We start from the raw sequence: 13,675 nt of genomic DNA on the forward strand, positions 1-13,675 counted from the left end.
ATGGACAAGTTTCCCATTGAAGAAGTGGTTTCTGACCATATGAAGGTTTCTTGATTTTAAAACTCAACGGGATTTTTATATGCAGCTGCTACGCATCACCAAGACAATGGAGCAGTTCTACCAGATGCTGTATGTGCTCACTGCCAAGCTCGTCGGGCGAACACCAATCATCATCGAAGGCGACTTCAATGCTTAGGTCTTGGAGTGGCATATCAGATGTATAGCACTCCAGTGTACAGCCTGTTGAAGGTCTTGGTTAAATTAGATGTAGTTCTGTTGAACGCAGGTAACGGGAACACTTTTCGTAAAGACGGAGGCAATGAAATCGATGTAATCTTCGGCAGCCCATGCCGAACATGAACTGGAGTATGTGAGTATTAAACACATAGTGTTCATCAAGCGATCAGTTATAGCATCGGTCGGCGGAATTCAGTGGTTACACAAAGAGCAAAGACAGCTTTCGACAAGGATCCCTTTGTTCAGACACTCCGAGTGAACAGTGAAATACCGAAGATCCTGACTGCGGACGCGCTGATGCATATCTTGGCGAGGGCATGCGATGCCACTATACCGAGAAAACTGGAGCCGACAAACCAGCCAGGGCTGCATTGAAACGAGAGATAAAACTGAGCAAACGCAGCTGCTACAAGGGGCTGTGCCAGAAAGCTGATGCCAACCCGTGGGGTAACGCGTACCGCATAGCGATGGCAAAGATCAAAGGTCCTGTGACAGCTAGGGAGCTGTGCTCGGAAGAGCTGAAGGCCATCGTGGCGGGACTTTTCCCCACGCACGGCTCTACGATGTGACCGCCAACGCCATTCGGTTTAGAAGAGGCAGATAATGCTGCAAGTCTCCGAAGAAGGCGACAGGTCCGCATGGAATCCCAAATGTGATCCTGCAGGCAGCGATACAAGCGTACCCGAATATATTCAGGACAACTATGCTACAGAAATGCCTAGAGGATGGCCGCTTCTCGGACCGGTGAAAAATCCAGAAACTAGTTGTGTTGCCTAAGCCAGGAAAGCCTGCAGGAGATCCAACATCATATAGACCGATATGTCTGCTGGATACATGCGAAAAACTTCTGGAGAGGATTGTGCTGAATACGCTGACGATGTACACGGAAGGTGAACACGGTCTGCCAAATATGCAGTGTGAATTCCGCAAAGGGAAATCCTCTGTAGATGCAATTCGGATAGTAGTCGAGCGAGCCGAGAAATCTGCTAAACAGAAGCGAAGATGAGATCGTTTTTGCTCCGTTGTAACGGCCGACGTAAAAAAACGCTTTTAACAGTACCAACTGGGAGACCATCGCCGAATCACTGCACAGAACGCATGTCCCTGGATACCTGTGCAGAATTCTGAAGAGTTATTGCCAAAACCGAGTGCTTGTGTACGAGTCCGCAGAGGGGCGGAAGATGATGAACATCACGGCGGGAGTTCCGCAAGGCTCCATCCTCGGCCCAATGGTTTGGAACGGGATGTACATTGGGGTATTGATGGTGAAACTGCCCAGAGGAGTACTTATTGTAGGCTTTGCCGATGATATTGTGTAATCCGTGATAGGCGAAACACTGGAGGAGGTGAAAATGCTAGCGACCGAGGCATTAAGATCAATAGGAAACTGGATGCAGGAAGCAAAGCTGCAAATAGCCCAACAAAAAACAGAGATCATGCTGGTCAGTAGCTGTAAAGCCGTACAACGGACAGAAATCATTGTCGGAGAGCACGCAATTGCCTTAACGCGTATGCCTAAGTATCTTGGAGTAATGATAGATGACAAGCTTAACTTCAACGGTCACGTCGACTACGCCTGTGAGAAGGCAGCGAAAACTTTCAACGCGTTAGCCAGAATAATGCCGAATAGGTACGGGCCTAGTAGCAGCAAACGACAACTACTGACCAGCTTATCATCGTGTACTACGATATGGAGCCCTAGGCTGGATCGTAGCCTGCGAACCAAGCGGAATCGTGTAAGGCTAAATAGTACCTTCCGGCTCATGGCCGTGAAAATAGCCAGTGCATACAGAACCATATCAATGGAGGCAGTATGTGTTACCGCCGGAATGCTTCCCATCTGCATCATCCTCGAGGAATATAACGAATGCTACAGACAAAGACACATCAGAGGAATTCGACAGCTGGTAGACAGAAGAATCGTTGGGTAAATGGCAGCAGGGTTGGGTCAGGGCCGATAACGGTAGATGGGACGTCTAAGCTCATACCGCTTCTATCGACATGGTTGAACAGGAAGCATTGGCAAGTTATCGTTCACTTGACGCAGTTTCTGCCGGAGCACGGTTGTTTCATGCAATATCTGCACCGGCTCGGACACACAGCGACACCTGCCTGTTCAGAATGTGGAGAGGTAGAAAAAACAGTGTAGCACGTTGTCTTCGAATGCCTAAGATTTACCGCGGTGAGAAGCGAGATGCTACTCTTAACCGTGGATAACGTAGTAAACGAAATCTGGAATGGCGTCAACAGTGTATTAGCACAGATTATGGAACTTTTGCAACAAAAATGGAGAAACGGACAAACAACGCCAACTAGGACGCCTGGATAAACATAATAGAAACGGAGAGGAAAGTTTGAAGCAACGACACTGTGGATGGTCAGAAACCCTGCGAGGTTGACCGTGAAAGGATAGAATTCTTGTATGTAGTTCGTTATCCCTAGTTCAGTGTACGTCTCGATAGGTGAATTGGAAGTGAAGTAGCGAATTCGACGGAGCAGGGCTGAGCTCGATAAGAACCCTTGCGAAGGAGATCGACGTCATGACGGTCGCCTTCCCTGGATTGGTACACATCTCGACAGATGCAGGGAAAGTGGAAGGTCTAGCAAGATGGAGTATCATCAAGCATCCTGTAAAAATCCTGCGAGGGCGGCTGTGAAGGAATGGACGTTATGACAGCCGCCATCCGTCTTGGCTATTCTACGCAACAGTGCTCAGACACAGCTTCCTCCCGAAGTAATACTTAACGGCAATTCTAGGGGGGGCTTAGGTCAAGTGCTTTTAGTGGGTTAGAGTCTCTCTCCCTCCCTCTGCCTCTGACCCTGATGAAGCCTGCTTTTCGCAAGCGAAATGCGTATCTGTCGGAATAAATCAATATTGGAATTGTGAAATGTAGTAGTAGTTTCGATTTTCCTTTCATCAAAATTCTAACTATACTAGACTTTGGTAGAATGCCACCATCCCGTCTTGCAATGTAAAGCATTTCATAAATAATCATTTAAAAAACTTTTTATAGTATTCTTACCTTTTCTTGTGTCGACTCATCGACTCCGCTGTCATTATCGCCTTCTGCAATACAAAAAAAACAAACATTATCAACATTGACAATCACAACGCACGCTGAAAAATAAAAAAATCGGCTAAAAGGAGAACAGTTCCCGTACAAAACATAAACATACCGTAACAATGCGAAAAATAAGCTTACTATTATCACTGGCTGAGCTGCTCCCTCCAACCGTGAGATGGTTCTTAAAAGGGCTACGGCCACGCGTTTCCGCGTCGGGCTTTTTAAGAACATTGGGCGGGACTGGGGTCTTCCGCATGGGTTCCGAGTTTGTGCCGTCATTTGTTTCTTCCGGTAAAACAAAGGTAACTCGTTCGGTGCTTGGAGTGCTGGAAATCGGTGGTCTGCTTCGGCCGCTCGTAGCGTGTTCTTGTGAAGGTGTCGAGCCCAACTCCAGTGGTCTGTTCGACCTAGCCGAAGTATCAACCGAGGGCAAACGGTTGGACAATCTTGCATATTCCGCACTGTTTTCGTCCGGCGATGGAGTTTTCATTCTTGTCACTCCGCTAAGGCCGTCCAGCGGCTTGTCTGCGGAAGCGGGTAGCTTTTCTTTGTAGATTATTTCGTTGGACTGAAGCATCTGTGACGGTGGCTGTGAATGTCTTGGGTCTGACGATCTGCTGAAGTTTCCGAGAGCAGAGGGTGGTCTGGAAGGTATAGATGCTTGACTGTCTGACCTGTACATTGGAACTGAAGATGGGTTTTTTGAAGTTGGACTAGTTTGTCCTTCCGGTGATCGTGATGAGGACAGTGGAGTAATCTTTCCAATAACGACATCTTCATCATCATCTGTCGATAAGTAGCTACCTTTAGGACTGTCCATTCTACCTGTATGATCTACTTGAGGTCGACTCTGATTTTCTGGTGAATCGAATCCATATTGGTCTACAGGAGTGTTGCTTTGGGGTGGGGACTTAAAAGACGCAGATGGTGGTCTGTTGCTCGCAACTTGTTGTTGGATAGGCGGTGGACGAACAGACTGGGAGTTGGGATTTGTTATTTGCGGCGAAGGTTGTCCAGGGCTCGGTGATCGAAATTGAGGCGCTGCCTGTCTAATGAATTGGGTATTATTAGTGATTACATTTTGCGGTGAAACCGGAGGCCTGGCGTTCTGTGGTCCAACCCCAGGTGGTCTTACGAGTTGGGGCGCCAGTGGACGCATATTTTGTGGCATTTGTGGCCTTTGCATTGCTGGCTGCGCCGCTAAGGGTGATTGCATTTGAGGCCTGACATTTGGTGAGCTAGGGTACTGCATGTTGGGTGGTGTTGATCCCATGGATCCAGTTGGACGAGGACCGGCAGGAGGTCCTTGCCGCATCATCGGAGGGGCGATTGGACGCATGTTCTGTGGTGACATGGAAGGATTTGGCGGCCGTTGTGACCCTGCCCCATTTTGGTTCATTGTAAGAATAGTTCCAGGTTGATAGTACACCTGAGGCTTGTAATTGGGATGTTGGGGTGGTTTGAAAGCAATAAATTGTTGAGCTGGTCCTACTGGTTGCCTAACCGGTAAATCCTGAATTTGGGGTGCTGCTGCAGGCTTAGCATAGGGTGGACGGATAACTGGTGAGCCTTGCAAAGGAGCGATCGATGGGGTTCCACCTTTAACTTCACCAAAACTAACTTTCGGTGTTAGTGGTGTAGTCTAAATACACACGGAAAGGAATATGCAATAGTTACAAGCTATGTTAGTTCATTCGTGTTTAACAGTAGTGGTAAAAAGGTTTTGAAACATTTGTTAATGGTATTTAAGGAAAATTTAGAACACAGTTTAATTTAAAAGTATTTCAAATACTGGTAAATACACATTATCTATATAATTTGGAATCCAATTTCTTATAATAGATTTTGAATACATATATATCTGTTGGCCACACGCAAACCAAGCATTACGAATTATGGTTTGGTTCGTTCTGGGTATAACATAAACTATGAAACATTGTTCCAATCGCCAACCTGTGCCGCATTCCGTACATTCGCTAAATGTCTACTACCATTTGCTTACCATTTTGTCAACGCAAAAACTTCAATCTTGACAGTTACTATAATCAATGCAAATAGACTGGTGCCTTCATGTAGCTTCGATTGTAATCAGGGCCTGAGCGTGTAGCGAAAGATTCCCCGCTAGTTATGCTGCGAAGATACTTTTGTATTGTTACAGTCGCCTGTGGGAAAGACACATTTTCACTAGACGATAAAGTTTGTTTTTCGGCAAACATAACCGAGCATTGTGAGGTAAAAAAATCATTTAGCAGCAGGCTCTATCCCTGTTCGTGATTCGTTTCAATTATGTACACTAATACAGGAAAACTATCGGTCGGTGATTTTATGCACATTCCACAGTCTTCAATATGTACAATCGGTATTACGGCACGCCAACGGTGTTTTATGAGTTCTTTCGCCTTTTGCGAAATCATTGGAGCATTTTGTCAATTAACGATACCAGCTATCTACTGACTAACTATGTGAACAAATTTCGATGTTGAAGCGATTTCGGCTAATTCTATTGGGTTTTCTACTAATGACTACTAGACCGTTGTTCATAGATCTACTACATGTTATGTATTTTAGACAATGAGATTCGGTGAGTAAAGTCGTAAACTGTTTTGAAGAATTTGAAATAAATATATGACTTTTAAAACTATTTAAGTACTAATTTACCGAACGGAAAACCATTCGAATATACTTGTCATGATGGACCGGAAAGTATGCGAACTTAGGAAGAATATTCAGAACTAGGATATATTGTTCAGTAGAATTTTTTTTATAATCATTGTATCTTGTCAGTGGGAACGTCTTTTGAGGTGCGTGCTAATGGAAATTGTCCTGAATTAACAACTTAGATGGGTTCTTCTAACAACTGTAGTCAATTGTGTTGCGTGTGTTAAGTAATTATGAAGAAGTAATAATTTACAGCTTTTGCAGCTATGTAGGTCTTAACAATGTATCCTACTATTGTTGCTTAGCAAAACTTTCCACGTCGGTGATTCCAATTCGGAGTACTGATCCTGTACGGAGTACAGGATAGTCATGTTTTGAATACCGTACCGGTAACTGTGACATACATTGTGGCAATCGATATAAGATTATCTTTTCATTTGGTTTAACGGGAAATTAGCAATCATTAACTTTTCGTCGGAGAGCTCAATTTCAGAAGCAGTTTTTGGGCCCAAAAGCGGGGTTCTGTTTGTAAAAATGTAAATACTGCGTTCTTCTTGCCAATCTGAACACAGCGAATATATTTTTATGAACAGAATTTTTGTTTCAAACAAAAAAACTGCTTTTGAAATTGACAGAATCGATGACTGCTAATTTCACCTTAAACCTAAAATTGGAATTATAACGAATATAAACTATGGTTAGTTAACGGACTGACCATGCGTATGGTTGGAGCGCACCTGTCGGCATAAAATATTTCCCACAGCGGTTCTCATCTCTTCAGCAACTGCAAGATGGAATATTTTTCTCCTAGTAAGCATCTGTACTCTAGGAAGCTTGATACCTGGAATTGCAGATAGCTAAGAACCCCACAGGTTCAACATCGCGGCATTCTCTTACAATGTCGCAAAAGCGAGGAGGTGCGAAAGATCCAGGGTGGTAATGTCCAATTTTACCACTAAGGTGGATCCTTCAACGTAAAGCTTGCTTCAGATAGTATTGGAACAAAAACAATTGCGTGTATTCCAGTTATTTATGATTGAATTCAAGATCTCTTCTTACACAAATGTAGCATTTTCTTCATACTTTCAAGAAAATATACGGATAAAATTGTTCGTCACGGTTTCGAAGGAATTCTCTAACTTTTCCTGTAATATGGCTCATTAGGCGGCGCACACTTTCTTCGACCATCGTTTTGGCTATCTTATTCCCCCAGGTCTTCATCTGCTTAATAATGTCTTTGACAACTTTTCCCTTTGCCTTGAGTCTCCTCTTCATGATTGTCCAGTATTTCTCAATAGCGCGGAACTGGAGGCAATTGGGTGGGTTAAAGTCTTTCGGAACAAACTGGACCCCATTCTCTGTATACCATTCTTGAACGAGTTTGCTGTAATGATAGCTTGCCAAATCTTGGCAAAACATCACGGGATGGTGGTAGGATCGAATGAACAGCAAAATTCGTTATTGGAAACACTCCTTTTGGTACAGTTCCGATATCATTGTCTTATTTATAATGAAAATTGTCGTCTTTCTGCCACAGCTGCACACTTAAAAAACTCGGCAAAATTTCGGTGGTGCATATCGACGTTAACGAATCTTTTCTAACGATTGGTATCATAAAAAACCTGATTTAATCCACCTAGTGGTGAAAGGAACCTTTGTTATATACGGTCATACTTGCTATGCTTACTTGCTATAATAGAAATCGACACGTTTGGTTTACATGAAATTTTTGGAAATTGAATAAGTTTACAAAATTTGAATCAAATAGAAGCACTTATCAATTTCGATTGTTCCTTTTCTCCGGAAATCACTGAGTAAGTGCAAGATGATTGCTGATGAGGGTGAGTGCAAGTAAAAGTAAGTTGTAAGATGAAATATTATTCTTCAACATATACATTGCGTAGTAAAGGTCTAGTTTATAGGTTTTTGAACTATGCATAATTTCTTGTAATGCAATTCTATTTGATTGACAACAATAAAGTTTTCTTGGATAAATTTCATCAATTTTTATTAACCTTCGGTTACTCACGTTGTTGTATTTTCTACAACATGTGTAGGTTTTTGAATGCCATATTGTTAAAAAGTTACAAATATTCTTCACGTATATTCATCAATAAACTTATTATGAGCAAAATGTCAGAACTATTGAATGCATTAATATTTTAAATTGTTAGGAAAATAGATTAGCATAAACCGACATCACAGAAACGAAGCAAGTAGCATGTGAGGTGTACCGCAATTGGCCCCAACTGGAATTTTCTCTCGTTTCTTCATATGGAAAAATGATGTCTGTATGCAGCAAAACTACCAGCAAATGTAAAATGTTTAAAATGTATCCGTGTGTTGGTAGTCGAGTGATTCGGGGTCAAAATCAGGGTATTTTTTATAATCAAAGTTCTACAGTTCCTAAATAAGCAAACATAGAGGTATACTATATTCAGCAAAGTTGTGTATTTTTATTATTTGTACACTTTTGCAATACATGAAAAAGTCATACAACAATTACAAAAAGAGCTAAAATAGAAAAATTGATTTTACAAATTCATATGCAATAAATAAGATTTTTCTATCTTCGCTGAAGAGATAGAAGGTTACTGTCTTCAGCAAAATTTCTTGTAATAATATGCTCTAAAACTTTGCAGAACACATCAATGTCTTATATTGAAACTGAAGAAAAATAATTTTTTTATTTCCCTTTTAGGGGGATCAACAAAATTTAAATTTTACCAGACGATAGAGTTTTCAATTTCAAGAGACTCTTCCAAAAGTTCGATAAACTTAAAACCAAGTTTTTCTAGTCAAAACTCTAGTACGCACGTTTTCTTTGGTTTTGGGCTATTGTGCGCGCGACTAACCGTGTTACAAAAGATGGCGCGCGTGTTCGAGGGTTAATATCTGTTGACCGGTAAAACCAATTCTTATAAAATTTTGCATATATATATTTGTAGTGTAAAAACCTTTCATTTGATATTAAAATAATTGAAATCAGGTAGATTATCTTGGTTAATATCATTATAAATTATTGTTAATTTTGGTGTGGTGTATACGATTGCTCATTACTTTCAAATTAAACGTCCAATCAAAAAATCATTCAATAGTGATCTATTAGGATATATTACCTTTCAAATGAGACTAATAGCTCATAAATCGGTTTGGCCATCTCTGAGAAACAAGCGATCATTTGGACCTTGTCAAAACTGGTTTTTTAAGGCTAACTTTTAAACCGCTTGTTTGTTTTCAATAAAACCTGGCGGAAAGTTTGGCAATAGTAAGAGCTTTCATTTGGTACTAAGATCGTTGAAATCGGTTGTGTGGTTTCGGAGAAAATCGTGTCACGTAGTTTTCACATTTTTGCTTATAACTTTTAAACGAAAAGTCAGACCATGAAACAATTCAATAGTGATATTCTCCACTATAATACCTTTCAAACAAAAGTAATAGCAGACAAATCGGTTCAGCCATCTCCGAGAAATAGGCGATAGAAAATAAGCAGCGCACACACACACACATACACACACACAGACATTGCTCAATTCGTCGAACCCTATCGATTGGTATATGTGACTCGGCCCTCCGGGCCTTAGATCAACTTCGTGTTTTTCGACCAATTCCTAAACCTTTGTTATATAGTATAACAAAGGTAAAAATTTACCGAACGCTCGCCCGTCCAAATCTCGGCAAAAACAAATTTAAATTTGCTTGGAACATCCCCCGAGCCGTTGCCTAGTTAAAGTTTTGACCTGGCATTTGCCCGAAGTTAAATCGTCCATCAGAAGACACCCATCGAACTTGGTTAGCACCCGGTCGTATAGCTTTCGAGCACGGAGTTTGGCCACACTATTCTGTTTTATGGTTCGGTTTGGCTGTTTGCTAGCTCGATACGACTTGATTCCTTTCCGGAGTCGAATTCTTCTCACGGTACTATGGGCAGCACAGAATTTTCTGGCCAAATCACGGTCCGACAGATTGGGATTGCTCTTGATGGTCTTCAAAATCTTACCAAGCAGCTTCCGGTCGACAGTTCCACTTCGATGATTAGCTTGATGCTTCTGAATCGTCGTCAATGTTTTTTATACCGGTTGATAACGCGCCATACGGTATTTCTGGGCAATTTCAGCTGTTTGGCTAGCCTAGATGTAGACCACAATGGATTTTCTAAATAACTGTGCACAATTTTTTCCCTTCTTTCGACTTCCATGTTTTTTGTTTACAAAATACAGTCGTTTTACAGAAAGTCAAAAATACATAAGTGAAGCTAACAAAACTTCCGACAAGTGGGCGCCAAGAACTTCCAAATCCAACCACCAACAGCGCCATAATATGAGCAAAAGTTTGTTCCAATTTTAAATGAAGCAAGCTTTACTGGGGATGGGCTTTATAATGCTGGACAGAATGCTGGACGATCTTATACGTTTCAATCGACGAAGATGTGTGTCAAAGATGCGATCAAACTGTTCCTAGTGTGAATGAACTGATCAACAGCGGTGCCAACCTCATTAGGAAAATGCAAGAAATGCCAATCGAACTGCGTAATTGCTCTGGTAAGCCATCAAAATTCATTCTGTTGAAGTCTAAACCGTCTAAATCACAGTCAATAATATTCTGAAATACGACAGACATCGGCAGATCGAATGCACCATCGCGAGTGTGGTGCTCGGTGTGGCATCCTGGTATTTATACGATAATAGAGGATTTGCCTGTAATGTGCCATTTTGTTAACACACATCACACTCATGTAGTGTGTAATGTCGACACACATTATTTGGGTAGTTTCCGGTAACGTGTAACCGGAATTGAAAGAAAGTGTCGGAGTGGAGTGTTGACAGCTTACCGCGTAAATGGGATGAGATGAGAGTCAGAGTCAGTCAGGGGTTGGATGGTAAACAAGCAGGATATCATATTGGCGATTTTTGCCAAATCGAACCTTCGGGGTGAGTTTTGTGGTATAATACCAAAGCCAAATGGAATATATTGCGGCGCAAATGAAGTGACTATGCCGCATATCAATGGGGCCGAAGAGTCAAAATTGTACCCTAGAAAAGAATATCACGCCAGCATTTATTGAGATTGATGCCAAAGTAAGCGAATACAAGGTACTTATACAAATACTTCAGGATTAGCACAAAAGCTGGCAACAAATTTTATATTCAAACCCAATCTTAGACGAATTATGGATACGGATTTAGGATTGGGCGATACCGTATCGATACCCGCGATATCGATACTCAAGGGCCGATATTTCGATACATTCCATCGATACTTACGACGCCGATATTATGCTAAATCGATACTTTCATCCCGATACCGTTTTGATAAAGCTGAAAGAAAATGGGTTTGAGAATAGGCCAAGAAATGTCCAAGAAAGCAAAAATTTTAGGGATTTTTTCTCGCGACATAATATGTGCTTTTAAAACTTGAACATTAATTTTGACATCTCTGTTTACGTCAATCTATTGCCACGAAGAAGAATTTGGTCAAGTTTCGACGAGTGCGAAATGAGTTGACTACGATCCTGAAGAGGAAAAAGTGGCAGAAGGAGTACAAAAATCGTTAAGAGAACTCTACAGAAATGACCAAGAACTGCTAGTAACGACACTTTACTGGATAATTTCAAGGATTTGGGAGAAGAAGAAACTACCGGAGGAGTGGATGGAAGGTGTGGTTTACCTATCTACAAAAAGGGCGATCAGCTAGGTTGATGTAATTATTGCAGCATAACGCTGCTGAAAGCCACCAACAAAGTGCTCTCGTAGGGTAGTACCAAGTGGGCTTTATGGAGGCCCGTGCTACATAAATTCTCAAATTTTTACTCTCTGACAAATCATCTAGAAATCTCGGCAGTATAACATGCGACTCAAGTAACAATTTCAGGCTGATCAAACGCTTTTATAGCTGATTTTATTCAACCTGTGGCTGATCTATGATTTGGGTATAGAAATAAAAACCTTTTTTCAGCTCTTAAACATCTAAATCTGGTGATTTTATCAAGCTTCAGGCTAATTAATAGCTGCTTTCGAAGCTGCAATGAAGCTTAATAGAAATGTTTTTGCGCTTTTAAATAGCCAAGTTGCACAATGCTGTCAATTCTATTTTTAGAACGAGAAATAGTTTTGCAATCTGCTTTTCTAGTCGCTCAATCAACGCTTCATCAACCTTTATGCAGCCAAAAAAAATATATATTTTTAAATTTAAAAAATGGAACGCGGCCTTTTTTATTTTGCTGTAAACATGTTTCGAACGCGATATTTTTAATTTCGAATAACTTTATAATTGAGCTAGCTAATTAAAAATGCATGTCTTTTTTCCGGGAATTGAACCCACCATCTTTTGATCCACAAGCACTCACTATATGATCCGCCCCATTTGCATCTGCAGAACAGACAGTGAGAATATCTTTACACCTGAAGCCTAGCCCGCCTAGCGTGAAGCAGTCGATAATGTCGATAACTGACAAACTTTTGCTGTCAGCCGAATTGCGAAATTCTATGCTCTGACAGTATGTGTGCTGTGAGCCGAAAGAAAACTTGGTAGAAGTTTGTAAAGCCACTTTACCACCATTAAGCAGCCTTAAAATAGTTTGAAAGCTGTGAGCCTAATGAAAGCTTCCACTCTACACTTTAACACCTTTAAGCAGCCGTAAAACGGTTTGATGTTTAGAAGCAGATTGTTTAGCAGAAAAATCCTCTATTAAGCTTGTTTATCAGCTTTTGGGAGAGACCTGGTTTGAAAAACTTAAAGTAGTTTAAACTTCGCTTATTTAAACACCATTTAAGTGCTTACTTTATGCAGCTTTGATCACCATAAACCAACCCGTAAACAGCCATTACTCTTGCAATTCAGCTACCATTGTTACTTGGGCACCCATCAGACACATTTTTGTGGATTCCAGTGCACCATACGACTCAGTCGAGCGCAAACAGCTATGGCAGATAATGCACGAGTACGGTTAACCGAACAAAGTAACGTGGCTAAAATAAAGCTGCATTGGAGCGAGCGATGTGTTACGTGCTAGGTTACGTGTGTGTTTTGGAGGAACTCATTTTGCTCAACATGAATCCCAGAATGCCGCCTTAAATAGTATCGATAAAGCTAATATCGATGCATCAAGAACGATATATCGAGGGTATCGATAAACCGGCAGATTTGATATCGATATTCAATTATCGATACTTTTGGAAATTTTGCCCAATCCTATACGGATTGATTGAATCAACCGGCAACTCAACTGAAGTAGTAATATAGGTAATTTTCTAAAAATTGATCTACTATTACAATAGAAGAATCTTTAATCTTGTATTATCGACGGATAGTAATTAGGTTTTTGAGCAGTTTAGCAATATCATAGAATGTTGGATAGCGGATTTTTGGTCGTATTTATAATATTTTGTCCTATAATATCTATGACTGAACTAATCGCACGTGTTCGATATGTTTTGTATACAACAAAAATAAATGGTTTTAACCATTTTCAGTTTGGCAGATTCATATTTATGTTGAGCCAGCAAAAAGCCATGGCAAACCCGGAAAAAAAGTACATTCAAATTTGTAGCACAAACAATGCCAATTGTTTTTTTTTATATTTGTTATACTATAAACACCTTTGTTTTACTATAACAAAAGTTTAAAAATTGGTCGAAAAACACGAAGTAGATCCGAAGCCCGGAGGGCCGAGTCACATATACCGATCGATAAGGTTCGACGAATTGAGCAATGTC

General features: G+C 41.0%; 1 protein-coding gene across 1 annotated transcript in view; it reads right to left on the reverse strand.

The window, feature by feature from the left end:
* The window catches only part of LOC128745656 (microtubule-associated protein tau), a 62,074-nt gene that overhangs the window by 32,846 nt on the left and 15,553 nt on the right, over positions 1-13,675 (reverse strand). The window contains exons 2-3 of the mRNA XM_053842734.1: positions 3,441-4,944; positions 3,261-3,304 (exon numbers count right to left, since the gene is read on the reverse strand). Of these exons, the coding sequence (XP_053698709.1) occupies positions 3,261-3,304; positions 3,441-4,944 (1,548 nt within the window). The remainder of the gene's footprint in view (positions 1-3,260; positions 3,305-3,440; positions 4,945-13,675) is intronic.

The sequence above is a fragment of the Sabethes cyaneus genome, chromosome 1 (assembly GCF_943734655.1).
Source record: "Sabethes cyaneus chromosome 1, idSabCyanKW18_F2, whole genome shotgun sequence".
NCBI classification, from domain to species: Eukaryota; Metazoa; Arthropoda; class Insecta; order Diptera; family Culicidae; genus Sabethes; species Sabethes cyaneus.